We start from the raw sequence: 20,879 nt of genomic DNA, 5'->3' as shown, positions 1-20,879 counted from the left end.
CCCACCCCCCAGCAGTGGCACATGATGCAGGTACTGTGCATGTGTAGGAATCTGACAGAGTCTGTTGTTGGTGGCTGACCTCCAGTAAGTTGTTCAAACAAAGGATATGTTAGACATTTCTTTACTTCTACCACTCAATACAAGAAAACACATTTATAACCGTCACCAGTCTTCACTTTCGCTGCATTAAATTTTAATGTCACTCTATGTTAGCTAGCGGTTAGCTGATGTTTGCTAGCTAGCTACAGTAACATCAACCAGTGTTTGCAGCTATTTGAATTTGAGTCAATGAGAGAAGCTAGCAATGCAATGTAGTGTTCCTCAGCTGGCAAAGTAACAGAGGGTTAGTGTCTACTGTCTGGAAAGCACTCAATGCACATAACTAACGTGAGGTTAATCCAGTAAATCGCACCATAGTGATGCTGTTTTATGTTGGCAGGGTTCACATACACAATAGCTGAATTTGCAGAGCTAGCGCTCAAACCAAAGCAAACATTAGCTAGCAAGCTAGCTAGTACCTATTCTATTTATGTGGCGTCGTCAAAGATGGAATCTTTGCTATCGTCAGTTTATACCAAGATCAACATGCAGCTTTAGTGCTTCAAAGTCCCTGTGATCAGGTTAGATATAAACTGAACTCCCAACTGAACAGAACTACACTCTCTTCTACCGTTGTATTAAACATCTTTAATGGTCTCGTTGCAAAAGCTACATTTTCACTAGGGGACTTTGAAGCACCTGTGTGCCGATCTAGGAGTAAACTGACGATAGCAAAGATAATAGCAAACACCAGAGAAACGGAATTGGTGCTCGCTAGCTCTGCAAATTCAGCTATTGTTGAAAGCCAGCCAATATAAAACAAACTATATTCAAATTACAAAAGTTTGCAGCATACGTTGTGTAAATGGTGAACTCACACAGCTGTCAAATCTGTTTCACATTTGCTAGCTGACTAGCTACCTACCTTTTAGATCGAAGCCCATATAGAATGGTAGAAGATTATAGATGATAGAATCCCATCTCCTACTGTAAATAACCTGCACACTATGTGTGTCTGTAGCCAGCCAGGTAGACAAATGGCAGAAAAAAGACTGACATCAGAGTATTTTTCAGTACACCAAAACGCAAAGTAAGAACCCTAGTAGCCTAATATCTCAAAGACTAGTTGATAAAATGTTCATAAGAAAGAAGTGAAATGTTAATGGAAACGTTTCACAATGATGTCATTAGGCAGATCAGGCAACAGATGTCAAACAGACAGCAGAGCTGAGGACAGATGTCACACAGACAGTAGAGCTGGGGACAAATGTCACACAGACAGCAGAGCTGGGGACAGATGTAACACAGACAGCAGATCAGGCAACAGATGTCACACAGACAGCAGATCAGGCAACAGATGTCACACAGACAGCAGAGCTGGGGACAGATGTCACACAGACAGCAGAGCTGGGGACAGATGTCACACAGACAGCAGAGCTGGGGACAGATGTAACACAGACAGCAGATCAGGCAACAGATGTCACACAGACAGCAGATCAGGCAACAGATGTCACACAGACAGCAGAGCTGGGGACAGATGGGCAGGGACAGACTGACAGAGACTGATAGGCAGGGACAGACTGGCAGAGACTGATAGGCAGGGACAGACTGACAGAGACTGATAGGCAGGGACAGACTGACAGAGACTGATAGGCAGAGACAGATTGACAGAGACTGATAGGCAGGGACAGATTGACAGAGACTGATAGGCAGAGACAGATTGACAGAGACTGATAGGCAGGGACAGACTGACAGAGACTGATAGGCAGAGACAGATTGACAGAGACTGATAGGCAGGGACAGACTGGCAGAGACTGATAGGCAGGGACAGATTGACAGAGACTGATAGGCAGGGACAGACTGACAGAGACTGATAGGCAGAGACAGATTGACAGAGACTGATAGGCAGGGACAGACTGGCAGAGACTGATAGGCAGGGACAGATTGACAGAGACTGATAGGCAGGGACAGACTGACAGAGACTGATAGGCAGAGACAGATTGACAGAGACTGATAGGCAGGGACAGACTGGCAGAGACTGATAGGCAGGGACAGACTGGCAGAGACTGATAGGCAGGGACAGATTGACAGAGACTGATAGGCAGGGACAGACTGGCAGAGACTGATAGGCAGGGACAGACTGACAGAGACTGATGGGCAGGGACAGACTGACAGACTGATAAGCAGGGACAGACTGGCAGAGACTGATAGGCAGGGACAGACTGACAGACTGATAAGCAGGGACAGACTGGCAGAGACAGGGAGTCTCAGGTAAGTTTGTTGAGTCTTTGTTAGGCAACATTATGAAAGGTTCTCTCTTTTTTAGACTTGTAAAATAGGGACATGATTGAAAAATGCCATGGATACCCCCACTCTCAACTTAAACTGGTGACTGAACTAAGATCTGTTTAAGGCAATGGTGTTGCTGTTGTGATTAATTGTGTAGTTTTGGGTACTGGTAGTTAGGAGTACAGCAAACACCTTATTTATTTTCTAGGAGACAAACTGTGAGGCAGTGAGGGTGGTGAAAGGGAAAGAGCCAAGGAGAGACTTCAGAGGACAGTGTCACAGCCACGGCAGGACCAGTATAGGGGACAGTGGCACAGCCACGGCAGGACCAGGTGTCAACCTTGTTGCCAGCAGCACCGGTATAGGTGACAGTGTCACAGCCACGGCAGGACCAGGTGTCAACCTTGTTGTCAACCTTGTTGCCAGCTGCACCAGTATAGGGAACAGTGTCACAGCCACGGCAGGACCAGGTGTCAACCTTGTTGTCAACCTTGTTGCCAGCTGCACCAGTATAGGGGACAGTGGCACAGCCACGGCAGGACCAGGTGTCAACCTTGTTGCCAGCAGCACCAGTATAGGGGACAGTGTCACAGCCACGGCAGGACCAAGTGTCAACCTTGTTGCCAGCAGCACCAGTATAGGGGACAGTGGCAAAGCCACGGCAGGACCAGGTGTCAACCTTGTTGCCAGCTGCACCAGTATAGGGGACAGTGGCACAGCCACGGCAGGACCAGGTGTCAACCTTGTTGCTAGCAGCACCAGTATAGGTGACAGTGTCACAGCCACGGCAGGACCAGGTGTCAACCTTGTTGTCAACCTTGTTGCCAGCTGCACCAGTATAGGGGACAGTGGCACAGCCACGGCAGGACCAGGTGTCAACCTTGTTGCTAGCAGCACCAGTATAGGTGACAGTGTCACAGCCATGGCAGGACCAGGTGTCAACCTTGTTGCCAGCTGCACCAGTATAGGGGACAGTGTCACAGCCACGGCAGGACCAGGTGTCAACCTTGTTGCTAGCAGCACCAGTATAGGTGACAGTGTCACAGCCACGGCAGGACCAGGTGTCAACCTTGTTGTCAACCTTGTTGCCAGCTGCACCAGTATAGGGGACAGTGTCACAGCCACGGCAGGACCAGGTGTCAACCTTGTTGCTAGCAGCACCAGTATAGGTGACAGTGTCACAGCCACGGCAGGACCAGGTGTCAACCTTGTTGCCAGCTGCACCAGTATAGGGGACAGTGGCACAGCCACGGCAAGACCAGGTGTCAACCTTGTTGCTAGCAGCACCAGTATAGGGGACAGTGTCACAGCCACGGCAGGACCAAGTGTCAACCTTGTTGCTAGCAGCACCAGTATAGGGGACAGTGGCACAGCCATGGCAGGACCAGGTGTCAACCTTGTTGCCAGCTGCACCAGTATAGGGGACAGTGGCACAGCCACGGCAGGACCAGGTGTCAACCTTGTTGCTAGCAGCACCAGTATAGGGGACAGTGGCACAGCCATGGCAGGACCAGGTGTCAACCTTGTTGCCAGCTGCACCAGTATAGGGGACAGTGTCACAGCCACGGCAGGACCAAGTGTCAACCTTGTTGCTAGCAGCACCAGTATAGGGGACAGTGGCACAGCCATGGCAGGACCAGGTGTCAACCTTGTTGCCAGCTGCACCAGTATAGGGGACAGTGTCACAGCCACGGCAGGACCAAGTGTCAACCTTGTTGCCAGCTGCACCAGTATAGGGGACAGTGGCACAGCCATGGCAGGACCAGGTGTCAACCTTGTTGCCAGCTGCACCAGTATAGGGGACAGTGGCACAGCCACGGCAGGACCAGGTGTCAACCTTGTTGCTAGCAGCACCAGTATAGGTGACAGTGTCACAGCCACGGCAGGACCAGGTGTCAACCTTGTTGTCAACCTTGTTGCCAGCTGCACCAGTATAGGGGACAGTGGCACAGCCACGGCAGGACCAGGTGTCAACCTTGTTGCCAGCAGCACCAGTATAGGGGACAGTGGCACAGCCATGGCAGGACCAGGTGTCAACCTTGTTGCCAGCTGCACCAGTATAGGGGACAGTGTCACAGCCACGGCAGGACCAGGTGTCAACCTTGTTGCTAGCAGCACCAGTATAGGTGACAGTGTCACAGCCACGGCAGGACCAGGTGTCAACCTTGTTGTCAACCTTGTTGCCAGCTGCACCAGTATAGGGGACAGTGTCACAGCCACGGCAGGACCAGGTGTCAACCTTGTTGCTAGCAGCACCAGTATAGGTGACAGTGTCACAGCCACGGCAGGACCAGGTGTCAACCTTGTTGCCAGCTGCACCAGTATAGGGGACAGTGGCACAGCCACGGCAGGACCAGGTGTCAACCTTGTTGCTAGCAGCACCAGTATAGGGGACAGTGTCACAGCCACGGCAGGACCAAGTGTCAACCTTGTTGCTAGCAGCACCAGTATAGGGGACAGTGGCACAGCCACGGCAGGACCAGGTGTCAACCTTGTTGCTAGCAGCACCAGTATAGGGGACAGTGTCACAGCCACGGCAGGACCAGGTGTCAACCTTGTTGCTAGCAGCACCAGTATAGGGGACAGTGTCACAGCCACGGCAGGACCAGGTGTCAACCTTGTTGCTAGCAGCACCAGTATAGGGGACAGTGTCACAGCCACGGCAGGACCAGGTGTCAACCTTGTTGCTAGCAGCACCAGTATAGGGGACAGTGTCACAGCCACGGCAGGACCAGGTGTCAACCTTGTTGCCAGCTGCACCAGTATAGGGGACAGTGTCACAGCCACGGCAGGACCAGGTGTCAACCTTTTTGCCAGCTGCACCAGTATAGGGGACAGTGTCACAGCCACGGCAGGACCAAGTGTCAACCTTGTTGCCAGCTGCACCAGTATAGGTGACAGTGTCACAGCCACGGCAGGACCAGGTGTCAACCTTGTTGTCAACCTTGTTGCCAGCTGCACCAGTATAGGGGACAGTGGCACAGCCACGGCAGGACCAGGTGTCAACCTTGTTGCTAGCAGCACCAGTATAGGTGACAGTGTCACAGCCACTGCAGAACCAGGTGTCAACCTTGTTGCCAGCTGCACCAGTATAGGTGACAGTGTCACAGCCACGGCAGGACCAGGTGTCAACCTTGTTGTCAACCTTGTTGCCAGCAGCACCAGTATAGGGGACAGTGTCACAGCCACGGCAGGACCAGGTGTCAACCTTGTTGCCAGCATCACCAGTATAGGGGACAGTGGCACAGCCACGGCAGGACCAGGTGTCAACCTTGTTGCCAGCAGCACCAGTATATGGGACAGTGGCACAGCCACGGCAGGACCAGGTGTCAACCTTGTTGCCAGCAGCACCAGTATAGGGGACAGTGGCACAGCATTGTCCAGTTACCTGAGTGATGGCACAAAACCATATCAGCCACACCCACAATTTATAGAACTGTAAACTCTTGCCAACAGAGTGTTGACGTTTCAAGAGATGGTTTGGTGATTTCCCCTGGCTACATTATAATCCATCAATAAAAGGAGTGTTGTTTTCACTGTAGCCAAGGGTTTTCAAGCCAGCCATCTTTTGGCCAAAGAGTAGATGCTGCCTTCATTAGTGCAGGATTTAGGAACTGGAGAAAAATTAATTCATTGTAAAATTCTAAACTGCCAAACCCACCGCCACTGTGTAACTGTAACAGCACATCATATAAATCCAATCAGTCCCCAGTTATCCAGTGCTTGGGGTAAACAGCAGTGGCGAAATGACGAATGCTACCTTGCACTGTATGAGAAAGCAACAACATTGATTGAATCCATTGAGACACACTCAAGACGATTTGCTGGCAAAGCAGTGGATCACTATAGGGCAGAATATTTTTAAGTGTTGGATGGTGTGGAGGTTCAGTTTGACCAGGACAGTCTAAACATTCTGCAAAAGTTGGAAAGAGTGCTTCTCACGGGGGAGTTGGATGAGTCTCTAGATCAGTACCCTGAGCTGAACATAGATTATCTTTCAGTGCAGTTGCATCTCTTTCGCAACAAATATCCCTGTAGCAGCAGTGGAGAGGCAGCAGAGGTCCTCAGGAGGCTTCCAGTGGAGGTGCGGGGGTTGGTTGACCAAGTTGAGGTGCTGATCAGAATTTTGTTTGTGGTGCCAGTGTCTTCATGTGAGGCTGAGAGGAGTTTCAGTGCACTCCGCAGGTGAAAGACTTGGTTACGGGCTTGCATGGGCCAAGGGAGACTGAACGGCATAGTTGTCTGTAATGTACATAAAGACAGGCTGGACAGTCTTGAGGGAAAATATCTGCCAGCAATTTGTTGGATCCATTGAAACCCTCAAACATATGTTCAGTTGTTTTGTTCAGTAGTGTGTATAGCAGTGGTTCTCAACCTTTTTTCGGTACTGGAAGCCCTGCATATTTTGAGGCAAGGTTTTGAGTGGTCCTCAGGGACCTCCACCCCCTCTATATTATATGTAAAGGTACTGGAACCCCTGCATATTATGAGGCAAGGTTTTGAGTGATCCTCAGGGACCTCCACCCCTCTATATTATATGTAAAGTTACTGGAACACCTGCATATTATGAGGCAAGGTTTTGAGTGGTCCTCAGGGACCTCCACCCCCTCTATATTATATGTAAAGTTACTGGAACACCTGCATATTTTGAGGCAAGGTTTTGAGTGGTCCTCAGGGACCTCCACCCCTCTATATTTTATGTAAAGTTACTGGAACACCTGCATATTTTGAGGCAAGGTTTTGAGTGGTCCTCAGGGACCTCCACCCCTCTATATTATATGTAAAGTTACTGGAATCCTTGTGCTGCTGAATACGTTCATTACACTTTTTAATTTCATGGACCCCTTGCCATTACACCAGGGACCCCTAGGGGTCCACCTACCCTGTTTGAGACCCCCTGCTGTATAGTATGATATATGTTATTTTGTTTAGTCGTTTTTAGTACATGACAGTACACTTACTCATGATTTATTTAATTTAAAATTGCATACTTTGTGTGACATACTTGTCCATAGCTGTTATTTGAAGAGTTGAGACACTGACTGAACAATAACTATGTATTTCTGAAGGATATTTTGGTTGATTTGTTTGGGTTTTCATTCAAGTAGTTATTTTGCTTTCAGAACTGTACTTATTCTGAGTGTTTTGTTCTTGTAAAGATGTTGTAATAGACTCAAACCAGTGGCACATATTTAATGACTATATAAATGAATCAGAAAAAGTCAGGTAAAAAGGTCAATTCAATACGGAGACCAACTTCGATGGTTCTCAATGGAGATTATTTTAGACGAAATCACACCATGTTCATTGTATTTATGAAACCTGCACCCATACAGTGTACAGTACCATTACCACCTACTGGCCTTGCTTGGTATTGCTGGTTGTAAATACAAATACCTGCATACATACTGGACTGATATGGAACACTGCAATAAAGATTATAAGTAGGAGTATTATAATGATTTAAACATTTTAACAAGTTGGGACAACCCTTCATTGAACTACTGTACCTATCAATTATCCAGTAGTAGTAATTATGGTTCCTCAATATACATTTAACATATTACAATTTAGGCTATGTGTTACAGCACTACTTTTGGTGTCCCCCTCGGGAATTTCTCTTGAGAAAATGTCACGGAATTGTCCCCTTCAAGGTTGATATCAGATTTTCGCCCCTGGGTGTCAGTACACAACTAGAATTCTGCTCCTGGTAGTTTTCACCCCGTCATACTTTTGAGTCCGCCCCCCTTGCTACTCAGCTGGTTCAATCACTGGAGGAATACAGACATGCAGCATCGTGGGGAGGATACGATCTAAATGTATGTTCTTAATAAAACGCTATTGGATAGTCACCATGGGTCATATTTGCTAATATAATGGACAGACAACTGACACAAATTGAGGAATAGTGAAATTCTGTTGATTCTCGTTATTTATTCTTAAACATGGAACAAAGAGGATGCAGGGCATGGCGCGAGCGACAGCCGTCGGTCACCTACATGGTTGCTTTGGTTCTCTTTTGGAGCGGAGCATCAGCCCAGATAAGATACTCCATCTCTGAAGAGCTTAAGGAAGGAACTGTCGTGGGGAATATAGCTAAGGATTTGGGAATAGATCTGAGTACCTTGAAGGAAAGGGGTTTACGAATCGTGTCTGGCTCGAACGAGCCCCTTTTCCAGCTAAACCAGAATGACGGTATATTGTATGTGACCCGAAAAATAGACCGAGAGGGGGTGTGCGATCGGATCACGGTGTGTTTGATCAACCTGAAAACCGTTCTAGAGAACCCGCTGGAGATCCATTATGTCTCAGTGGAGGTGTTAGATGTTAACGACCATTCTCCCAGCTTTCCCGAGAAAGATAAACGGTTAGAGATGTTTGAGTCAGCGTTACCTGGAGCACGTTTTCAGCTACAAGCTGCGCGTGACCCAGATAGTGGCCCATACTCTGTTCAACAATATAAACTGAAAAACAATGATAATTTTCGTATAGAAGTTAAAGATCGAGGTGAGGACCGTAAAATGCCTATTTTGATTTTACAAAAGCAGTTAGATAGGGAGTCTGCTAAGAATCATAGATTACTGCTTACAGCCATTGATGGAGGAAAACCAGCGAGGTCTGGGACTATCGAAATAATCGTTGAGGTATTGGATGTTAATGATAATTCACCTGTCTTCACTAAAGACGTATACTCTGTAATGCTTGGTGAAAATTCTCCTGTCGGTGCAACTGTCATTCAAGTAAAAGCAACCGATTTGGACGAAGATGCAAACGGTGAAATTATATATTCATTTGGTAATGGAGTAGATGATAAGTTACTGCGACTATTTGGATTGGATCCGAATACTGGTGAACTAACCGTAAAAGGTCTGATAGATTATGAGGTAAACAATATTTATGACATTGATATACAGGCATCTGATAAGGGACCCGTTCCATTGACAACAGACAAAAGCGTAATTGTAAAGATTATTGACGTGAACGATAATGCGCCAGAAATAGAAGTGACATCATTTTCGAAGGCAATCCCCGAAGATTCCAGACCCGGTACCACTGTAGCACTAATCAGTGTTAATGATTTAGACTCTGGTCTCAATGGGAAAGTTTTATGTTCTGTAATGGAAGACTTGCCTTTCAAGCTAATGTCGTCTTTACAGGATAACATGTATTCTGTAGTCACCAGGTCACCTCTGGACAGAGAGAAAGTATCTCAATATGATCTAACAATAGTAGCCACAGACCAAGGCCATCCGCCTCTGTCATCTGTAAAGACTATTAGTGTTGTAGTATCAGATGTGAATGACAACAGTCCAGAGTTTTCACTGAGCCCCTATACTTTCTATGTCACGGAGAATAACGAACCAGGCGCCTCGGTATTTTCTGTGAGTGCTTCAGATCGTGACATAGATGAAAACGCCTTTATTTCATATCATATTCTTAGAGACAGTGGCGAGGAGAACAAATTGGCATCTTTCCTGAACCTAAATTCAGAAAATGGGAACATTGTTGCGCTTAAAAGCTTTGATTTTGAAACCCTCAAAACATTTAAATTCCAAGTTGTAGCTACAGACTCTGGAACTCCGTCACTAAGCAGCAACGTCACAGTGAATGTGTTCATTCTGGATCAGAACGACAACGCTCCAGTGATCTTGTATCCAGTCAGCGCTAACGGTTCCACTGAAGGTGTGGAGGAGATTCCCCGCAATGTGAACGCAGGCCATTTGGTGACTAAAGTGAGAGCCTATGACGCTGATATAGGATATAACGGCTGGTTATTATTTTCACTGCAGGAAGTTACTGACCACAGTCTCTTTGCCTTGGACCGCTATACAGGACAGATAAGGACACTTCGGTCGTTCACAGAGACAGACGAGGCTGAGCATAAACTGGTCATACTGGTAAAAGACAATGGGAACGTTTCACTCTCAGCAACAGCTACTGTGATTATCAACGTTGTGGAGCCCAAAGAGGCTTTTGCAGCTTCTGATGTTAAAAGCGCAGTAAAAGACGAGGAGGAGAACAGCGTTACATTTTATTTGATCATAACTTTGGGGTCAGTTTCAGCACTTTTTATCATCAGTATCATCGTGTTGATTGTAATGCAGTGCTCCAAAGCCCCAGTCGATTCCTCCAAGTATTTACAAGATGTGAATTACGACGGGACACTGTGCCACAGCATCCAGTACAGATCCGGAGACAAACGGTACATGTTAGTTGGACCCAGAATGAGTATAGGTTCTACTATAGTCCCGGGCAGCAATGGGAATACTCTAGTGGTACCTGACCACAGGAGAAGTGCTTCTGGAGAGGTAAGGAGTTTAAAACGACCTGTTCGGGAATCTCCTACTGACCAATGCAGTGCTGTGAGCCTGTGCATGAGTTTGATGATGGTGTACTATTCTCATTATGTTTGTTAGAATTTCTGTCTGGTATTTCATTGACCAAGAAATGGGTATGTGTGAATGTATGAACCATTTTAGGTTTTTAATTAGGCTAAAGAGGTTTGTTGGCTGTTAAATGATCGCTGAAAGTGACACTGCTCTCAGGACAGGTCGCTGTCCACAACTGTGGTGCTGAAACGCTGACCAGTTTAATGTGCTGTTGAACTGGTGAAAGTGATGACGTATACATGCTCTTATAGTGGATATTTTATACTTCAACATGATTTTTTCCATGTCAGACACGTGTTGCATACATGAGTAGGGTAAATGTTGCTTTATGTTAGCTAAAATAAGCATTGTACATAATGTATTGTAACCTCTATACCTCCTTTAAAAAGAAATACAACTTTTGCAGTAATGTTTTATCTGATATGTATCGTGTCAAGATTCCATTACTAAGTTTCAACGATAGTGTAATGTCAGGTAGAATCGCATGATGTCAGTACCCAACTACAATAACGACCTTGATAGAAATAATTACCATAATGCTTTTGACTCCGCCCACTTGCTGTTTTGATGATTCCGTCGCTGGAGGAATGCAGTTATGCAGGATCGTGGGGAGAATAATGTCTAGAATTGACATTCTTAAAACACTATTGGATTATGAGCATTTTTCATATTTGCTAATATAATGGATGGACAACTGTCACCAATGAAGGAATAGCGGAAGTGCTGTGAATTCTCGCTATTTATTCTAAAACATGGAACAAAGAGGATGCAGGGCATGGCGAGATCCACGGCAGTGGGTCACCTACATAGTTGCTTTGGTTTTCTTTTGGATCGGAGCTTCAGCTCAGATAAGATACTCCATCTCTGAAGAGCTTAAAGAAGGAACTGTCATCGGGAATGTAGCTAAGGATTTGACAATAGATCTGAGCACCTTGAAGGAGAGGGGATTTCGAATCGTGTCTGGCTCGAACGAGCCCCTTTTCCAGCTAAACCAGAATGATGGCGTCTTGTACGTGAACCGAAAAATTGACCGAGAGGAGGTGTGTGAACGGAGCAGTGTGTGTTTGGTCAACCTGAAAACCGTTCTAGAGAACCCGCTCGAGATCCATTATGTGTCAGTGGAGGTGTTAGATGTTAACGACCATTCTCCCAGCTTTCCTGAGAAAGAGAAACGGTTAGAGATTTCAGAATCTGCGTTACCTGGGGCGCGATTTCAGCTACAAGCAGCTCGTGACCCAGACGGTGGAATATATTCCGTTCAACAATATAAACTCAGTCAAAATGATAATTTTCGTATAGAGGTTAAAGATCGAGGTGAGGACCGTAAAATGCCTATTTTGATTTTACAAAAGCAGTTAGATAGGGAGTCTGCTAAGAATCATAGATTACTGCTTACAGCCATTGATGGAGGAAAACCAGCGAGGTCTGGGACTATCGAAATAATCGTTGAGGTATTGGATGTTAATGATAATTCACCTGTCTTCACTAAAGACGTATACTCTGTAATGCTTGGTGAAAATTCTCCTGTCGGTGCAACTGTCATTCAAGTAAAAGCAACCGATTTGGACGAAGATGCAAACGGTGAAATTATATATTCATTTGGTAATGGAGTAGATGATAAGTTACTGCGACTATTTGGATTGGATCCGAATACTGGTGAACTAACCGTAAAAGGTCTGATAGATTATGAGGTAAACAATATTTACGACATTGATATACAGGCATCTGATAAGGGACCCGTTCCATTGACAACAGACAAAAGCGTAATTGTAAAGATTATTGACGTGAACGATAATGCGCCAGAAATAGAAGTGACATCATTTTCGAAGGCAATCCCCGAAGATTCCAGACCCGGTACCACTGTAGCACTAATCAGTGTTAATGATTTAGACTCTGGTCTCAATGGGAAAGTTTTATGTTCTGTAATGGAAGACTTGCCTTTCAAGCTAATGTCGTCTTTACAGGATAACATGTATTCTGTAGTCACCAGGTCACCTCTGGACAGAGAGAAAGTATCTCAATATGATCTAACAATAGTAGCCACAGACCAAGGCCATCCGCCTCTGTCATCTGTAAAGACTATTAGTGTTGTAGTATCAGATGTGAATGACAACAGTCCAGAGTTTTCACTGAGCCCCTATACTTTCTATGTCACGGAGAATAACGAACCAGGCGCCTCAGTATTTTCTGTGAGTGCTTCAGATCGTGACATAGATGAAAACGCCTTTATTTCATATCATATTCTTAGAGACAGTGGCGAGGAGAACAAATTGGCATCTTTCCTCAACCTAAATTCAGAAAATGGGAACATTGTTGCGCTTAAAAGCTTTGATTTTGAAACCCTCAAAACATTTAAATTCCAAGTTGTAGCTACAGACTCTGGAATTCCGTTACTAAGCAGCAACGTCACAGTGAATGTTTTCATCCTGGATCAGAACGACAACGCTCCAGTGATCTTGTATCCAGTCAGCGCTAACGGTTCCGCTGAAGGTGTGGAGGAGATTCCCCGCAATGTGAACGCAGGCCATTTGGTGACTAAAGTGAGAGCCTATGACGCTGATATAGGATATAACGGCTGGTTATTATTTTCACTGCAGGAAGTTACTGACCACAGTCTCTTTGCCTTGGACCGCTATACAGGACAGATAAGGACACTTCGGTCGTTCACAGAGACAGACGAGGCTGAGCATAAACTGGTCATACTGGTAAAAGACAATGGGAACGTTTCACTCTCAGCAACAGCTACTGTGATTATCAACGTTGTGGAGCCCAAAGAGGCTTTTGCAGCTTCTGATGTTAAAAGCGCAGTAAAAGACGAGGAGGAGAACAGCGTTACATTTTATTTGATCATAACTTTGGGGTCAGTTTCAGCACTTTTTATCATCAGTATCATCGTGTTGATTGTAATGCAGTGCTCCAAAGCCCCAGACGATTCCTCCAAGTATTTACAAGATGTGAATTACGACGGGACACTGTGCCACAGCATCCAGTACCGATCCGGAGACAACCGGTACATGTTAGTTGGACCCAGAATGAGTATAGGTTCTACTATAGTCCCGGGCAGCAATGGGAATACTCTAGTGGTACCTGACCACAGGAGAAGTGCTTCTGGAGAGGTAAGGAGTTTAAAACGACCTGTTCGGGAATCTCCTACTGACCAATGCAGTGCTTTGAGCCTGTGCATGAGTTTGATGATGGTGTACTATTCTCATTATGTTTGTTAGAATTTCTGTCTGGTATTTCATTGACCAAGAAATGGGTATGTGTGAATGTATGAACCATTTTAGGTTTTTAATTAGGCTAAAGAGGTTTGTTAGCTGTTAAATGATCGCTGAAATTGACACTGCTCTCAGGACAGGTCGCTGTCCACACCTGTGGTGCTGAAACCCTGACCAGTTTAATGTGCTGTTTAACTGTTGAAAGTGACGACGTATACATGCTCTTATAGTGGATATGTTATCCTTCAACATGATTTTTTCCATGTCAGACACGTGTTGCATACATGAGTAGGGTAAATGTTGCTTTATGTTAGCTAAAATAAGCATTGTACATAATGTATTGTAACCTCTATACCTCCTTTTAAAAAAAATACAACTTTTGCAGTAATGTTTTATCTGATATGTATCGTGTCAAGATTCCATTACTAAGTTTCAACGATAGTGTAATGTCAGGTAGAATCGCATGATGTCAGTACCCAACTACAATAACGACCTTGATAGAAATAATTACCATAATGCTTTTGACTCCGCCCACTTGCTGTTTTGATGATTCCGTCGCTGGAGGAATGCAGTTATGCAGGATCGTGGGGAGAATCATGTCTAGAATTGACATTCTTAAAACACTATTGGATTATGAGCATTTTTCATATTTGCTAATATAATGGATGGACAACTGTCACCAATGAAGGAATAGCGGAAGTGCTGTGAATTCTCGCAATTTATTCTAAAACATGGAACAAAGAGGATGCAGGGCATGGCGAGATCCACGGCAGTGGGTCACCTACATAGTTGCTTTGGTTTTCTGTTGGATCGGAGCTTCAGCTCAGATAAGATACTCCATCTCTGAAGAGCTTAAAGAAGGAACTGTCATCGGGAATGTAGCTAAGGATTTGACAATAGATCTGAGCACCTTGAAGGAGAGGGGATTTCGAATCGTGTCTGGATCGAAGGAGCCCCTTTTCCAGCTAAACCAGAATGATGGCATCTTGTCCGTGAACCGAAAAATAGACCGAGAGGAGGTGTGTGAACGGAGCAGTGTGTGTTTGATCAATCTGAAAACCGTTCTAGAGAACCCGCTCGAGATCCATTATGTTGCGGTGGAGGTGTTAGATGTTAACGACCATTCTCCCAGCTTTCCCGAGAAAGAGAAAAGGTTAGAGATTTCAGAATCTGCGTTACCTGGGGCGCGATTTCAGCTACAAGCAGCTCGTGACCCAGACGGTGGGATATATTCCGTTCAACAATATAAACTCAGTCAAAATGATCATTTCCGTTTAGAGGTTAAAGATCGAGGTGAGGACCGTAAAACCCCGAGTCTTATTTTACAGAAACCACTGGACAGAGAGGCTGTAAAGAGCCATATATTGCTGCTCACAGCTATTGATGGAGGAAAACCTCCAAGATCTGGAGACATGAGAATAACTGTAGATGTATCCGATGTCAATGATAACCCCCCGGTTTTTACTGTAGATGCATACTCTGTGTTGCTGAATGAAAACGCTAATATAGGAACAACAGTCATACAGGTAAACGCCACTGATCTGGACGAGGGTTCTAATGGTGAAGTTGTCTATTCATTTGGCAGTGACGTGGAAGGAGAGGTCCTGGAATGTTTTCATTTAGACCCGATTACTGGAGAAATAATTGTAACAGGACTTATTGATTTTGAAGAAAATAACAAGTATGAGATCGATATACAAGCGTCAGACAAAGGGGCAGCTACTTTGACAACAGACAAAACTGTAATTATTAAAATTGTGGATGTCAACGATAATGCACCTGAGATTGAGGTGACATCATTCTCTAAATCAATATCAGAGGATTCTAGGCCCGGTACCACTGTAGCACTAATCAGTGTTAATGATTTGGACTCTGGTCTCAATGGGAAAGTTGTCTGTCTTCTAACCGAGGACAATCCTTTCAAATTAACGTCGTCTTTACAAGAAAACATGTACTCTGTAGTCACCAAGTCACCTCTGGATAGGGAAAAACAGTCCGAATATGATCTAACAATATTTGCTAAAGACGCAGGCCAGCCGTCCCTTTCATCCGTAAAGACTATTAGTGTTGTAGTATCAGATGTGAATGACAACAGTCCAGAGTTTTCACTGAGCCCCTATACTTTCTATGTCACTGAGAATAACCACCCAGGCGCCTCAGTATTTTCAGTAAGTGCATTTGATCGTGACATGAATGAAAACGCACTTATTTCATATCATATTCTGAGAGACGCTGGTGACGATAATAAATGGGCATCTTTCCTCAACATAAATTCAGAAAATGGAAACATTTTGGCGCTAAAAAGCTTTGACTTTGAAACTTTAAAAACATTCACATTCCAGGTTGTAGCTACAGACACTGGAATTCCGTCATTAAGCAGCAACGTCACAATAGACGTGTTCATTCTGGATCAGAACGACAACGCTCCAGTGATCTTGTATCCAGTCAGCGCTAACGGTTCCGCTGAAGGTGTGGATGAGATTCCCCGCAATGTGAACGCAGGCCATTTGGTGACTAAAGTGAGAGCCTATGACGCTGATATAGGATATAACGGCTGGTTATTATTTTCACTGCAGGAAGTTACTGACCACAGTCTCTTTGCTTTGGACCGTTATACAGGACAGATAAGGATACTTCGGCCGTTCACAGAGACAGACGAGACAGAGCACAAACTGGTCATACTGGTAAAAGACAATGGGAACGTTTCACTCTCAGCAACAGCTACTGTGATTATCAACGTTGTGGAGCCCAAAGAGGCTTTTGCAGCTTCTGATGTTAAAAGCGCAGTAAAAGACGAGGAGGAGAACAGCGTTACATTTTATTTGATCATAACTTTGGGGTCAGTTTCAGCACTTTTTATCGTCAGTATCATCGTGTTGATTGTAATGCAGTGCTCCAAAGCCCCAGTCGATTCCTCCAAGTATTTACAAGATGTGAATTACGACGGGACACTGTGCCACAGCATCCAGTACCGATCCGGAGACAAACGGTACATGTTAGTTGGACCCAGAATGAGTATAGGTTCTACTATAGTCCCGGGCAGCAATGGGAATACTCTAGTGGTACCTGAACACACGAGGAGAGTTTCGGGAGAGGTAAGAAGTTGAAAAGTTTTTAGCCATTTGTGAGTATTTTAAATAGGCCTGTTTTGTTTTGACGTAAGAGGGTTGTTGATTCTCACATGACCTCACAACATAAGTTGCTCATTCATTTACAGCCGCTGCTCACTGGGCGCTGATCGCCACAGTGGTGCTGAAAAGTTGGGCACTTCAAAGCGCTATCTGATGAATGCTTGACAAAAGGTGATGACATAAACTCTCCCCTTTCTCTCTAAATGTTTCTCAATTGTATTTCCTTGTGCGTCACTTGTTGCATTCTTGCGTAACGCTTTAGTTCTTGTAAATACATCATGATATGTCATATTCAACCAGAACTCCCATATCTATACACATTTTGCAGTAACGTTTTGTCAATTGTGTATTGTGCCAAGGTAGTTTTCAGTATTGAAATATAAAAATGTAAACTCTGAAATGATATTGTAATGTGACGTAGTATCGCAAGGTGTCAGTACTCAACTAGAATAACACTCCTGATACATTTTCTCCCGTCATATTTTGAGTCCGCCCCCTTGTTGGTTTCGTAGATTATTCAGTTAATGGCGGAATTTAGTCATGCAGCATCGTGGGGAGAATAATATCTTACATTGCCAGAATAAATATAACTTTGGATAATTAGCTGATGTTATATTCACAAATGTAATGGATAGATCGTTTCCCCAGATTGAGGCATAGCGGAAGTACTGTGTAGAGCTTTTACTTATCTGGAAATCATGGAACAAAGAGGATTCAGAGCATGGAGGCAGCGACGGCAGTGGGTCGTCTTCATGGTTGCTTTGGTTCTCTTTTGGAGCGGGGCGTCGGCACAGTTAAGATACTCCATCTCTGAAGAGCTTAAGGAAGGAACTGTCGTGGGGAATATAGCTAAGGATTTGGGAATAGATCTGAGTACCTTGAAGGAGAGGGGATTTCGAATCGTGTCGGGCTCGACCGAGCCCCCTTTCCAGGTGAACCAGAATGACGGCATCTTGTATTTGCACCGAAAAATTGACCGAGAGGAGGTGTGTGAACGGAGCAGTGTGTGTTTGGTCAACATGAAAACCGTTCTGGAGAACCCGCTGGAGATCCATTATGTCTCAGTGGAGGTGTTAGATGTTAACGACCATTCTCCCAGCTTTCCTGAGAAAGAGAAACGGTTAGAGATATATGAGTCAGCCTTACCAGGGGCACGATTTCAGCTACAACCTGCCCGGGACCCAGACGGTGGAATATATTCTGTTCAGCAATATAAACTCAGCCAAAGCGATCATTTCCGTTTAGAAGTAAAAGACCGTGGAAAGGATGGTAAAATCCCTATCTTAAATCTCCAGAAACCACTAGATAGAGAAGCTTTGAAAAGGCATAAATTACTGCTCACAGCCATTGACGGAGACAAACCTCCCAAGTCTGGTACTACAGAAATATTAGTGGACGTTTTAGATGTTAATGATAATATGCCTGTTTTCACTAAAGAATTATACTCTGTGACGCTAAATGAAAATTCTCCTATTGGCACAACGGTCATACAAGTCAACGCTACGGATTTGGACGAGGGTTCAAACGGTGAAATCATTTATTCTTTTGGTAGTAATGTGAACAGTAAGTTACGAGAACTTTTTGAAGTAGATGCTATCTCAGGTGAGATAATTGTCAAAGGATGGATCGATTTTGAAATAGAGGACAGCTATGAGATTGATATACAGGCATCGGATAAGGGATCTGCTCCCCTGACAGCAGACAAAAGCGTAACAGTAAAGATAGTTGACCTGAATGATAATGCACCCGAGATCGAGGTGACGTCCTTTTCTAACGCAATCCCCGAGGATTCCAGACCCGGTACCACTGTAGCACTAATCAGTGTCAGTGATGAGGACTCTGGTCTCAATGGGAAACTTCTCTGTTCTATAAGCGATGGCGTCCCGTTCACTCTAACGCCGTCTTCACAGGATAACATGTATTCTGTAGTCACCAAGTCACCTCTGGATAGGGAAAAACAGTCTGAATATGATCTAACAATAGTTGCGAAAGATGCAGGCCAGCCGTCCCTGTCATCTGTAAAGTCTATTAGTGTTGTAGTATCAGATGTGAATGATAACAGTCCAGAGTTTTCACTGAGCCCCTATACTTTCTATGTCACTGAGAATAACGAACCAGGCGCCTCAGTATTTTGTGTGAGTGCGTCTGATCGTGACATAAATGAAAACGCACTTATTTCATATCATATTCTGAGAGACGGTGGTGACGATAATAAATGGGCATCTTTCCTCAACATAAATTCAGAAAATGGAAACATTTTGGCGCTAAAAAGCTTTGATTTTGAAACCCTCAAAACATTTAAATTCCAAGTTGTTGCTACAGACTCTGGAACTCCGTCACTAAGCAGCAACGTCACAATAAACGTGTTCATCCTGGATCAGAACGACAACGCTCCAGTGATCTTGTATCCAATCAGCGCTAACGGTTCCACTGAAGGTGTGGAGGAGATTCCCCGCAATGTGAACGCAGGCCATTTGGTGACTAAAGTGAGATCCTATGACGCTGATATAGGATATAACGGCTGGTTATTATTTTCACTGCAGGAAGTTACTGACCACAGTCTCTTTGCCTTGGACCGTTATACAGGACAGATAAGGACACTTCGGTCATTCACAGAGACAGACGAGGCTGAGCATAAACTGGTCATACTGGTAAAAGACAATGGTAACGTTTCACTCTCAGCAACAGCTACTGTGATTATCAACGTTGTGGAGCCCAAAGAGGCTTTTGCAGCTTCTGATGTTAAAAGCGCAGTAGAAGACGAGGAGGAGAACAGCGTTACATTTTATTTGATCATAACTCTGGGGTCAGTTTCAGCACTTTTTATCATCAGTATCATCGTGTTGATTGTAATGCAGTGCTCCAAAGCCCCAGACGATTCCTCCAAGTATTTACAAGATGTGAATTACGACGGGACACTGTGCCACAGCATCCAGTACCGATCCGGAGACAAACGGTACATGTTAGTTGGACCCCGAATGAGTATAGGTTCTACTATAGTCCCGGGCAGCAATGGGAATACTCTAGTGGTACCGGACCACAGGAGGAGAGCTTCTGGAGAGGTAAGAAGTTGACCCCATTGTCATGAGGAACTAACTACTCGTTAGTTCTCAGTATTTTCAATCTAAATACTATTTCTGATGGTTACAGGATCCGTGCCCCAGGGACTGAATGTATGAGTTGTCTATGGGGTGGCACATATGATAGCCACCATTGTAGGTGTCAAAAGCGCGCATTTGTTTGTGTTGTTTTCTGAATCGGTCGATTCAAAATATTGTGTATATCTCAGAGGGCGCTGTCCCACGGGGGGTTTCTTGTCAAAAGACGCTGTACTAGGGACTTCCGCTGTCCATGGTGCTGAAACCTGGTGGAGTTCATTCGGCATCTGCGTTGTGACAAAACTCTCTTGAGATGGTTAAAGACGCTTTGTAGTTTCACTTAGGCTATAGAAGAAGCCTTTTCAGTCTTTATTGACATATGGTCCAAACCATGTAGTTCTATGTAGGACACTTGTTGCAAACTTCTAAACATCAACCTACATGCACACCCTGACGTCTCATGAGGATCTTCCCCATGCATGTCCCATCTTTGCCTAACCCGTACCATGGTTTGTAATGTTGTTTTTTCTTGTACAATGTGTTTTTTTCGAAATAGCACTCGGTATTCGTGTAGTAAAAGATCGTAAAGGGTCCAATTATACTCGATCCTGCAATATGAGGCTGAAACGCATGGTGTCAGTGCGCAAGTCGAAGAAGGGTTATGAAATAACTCTATTGGTCATACTTTAGAGTCCTCCCTTTATAGCTGGTTTG

The 20,879-nt window shown here is 44.8% G+C and overlaps 1 protein-coding gene across 18 annotated transcripts in view; it reads left to right on the top strand.

Moving 5' to 3' along the window:
• The window catches only part of LOC118372108 (protocadherin alpha-C2-like), a 220,161-nt gene that overhangs the window by 31,599 nt on the left and 167,683 nt on the right, over window positions 1-20,879 (top strand). For 2 of the 18 annotated variants that reach the window (XM_052488267.1, XM_052488234.1), the window contains exon 1: window positions 11,433-13,834. The exons of 11 other annotated variants lie outside the window; for them this stretch is intronic. In XM_052488267.1, coding sequence (XP_052344227.1) covers window positions 11,471-13,834 — 2,364 coding nt within the window. In that variant the 5' untranslated portion in view covers window positions 11,433-11,470. Of the gene's footprint in view, window positions 1-8,118; window positions 10,638-11,432; window positions 13,835-14,528; window positions 17,032-17,601; window positions 20,130-20,879 lie in introns of those variants that run through there. 5 more of the 18 variants (XM_052488262.1, XM_052488231.1, XM_052488266.1 and 2 more) reach the window with 4 other exon arrangements.

Source organism: Oncorhynchus keta, chromosome 30 (genome assembly GCF_023373465.1).
Source record: "Oncorhynchus keta strain PuntledgeMale-10-30-2019 chromosome 30, Oket_V2, whole genome shotgun sequence".
Lineage (NCBI taxonomy): Eukaryota > Metazoa > Chordata > Actinopteri > Salmoniformes > Salmonidae > Oncorhynchus > Oncorhynchus keta.
Note: the sequence above shows the minus strand (reverse complement) of the source record. Positions and strands in the feature narration are given on the sequence as shown.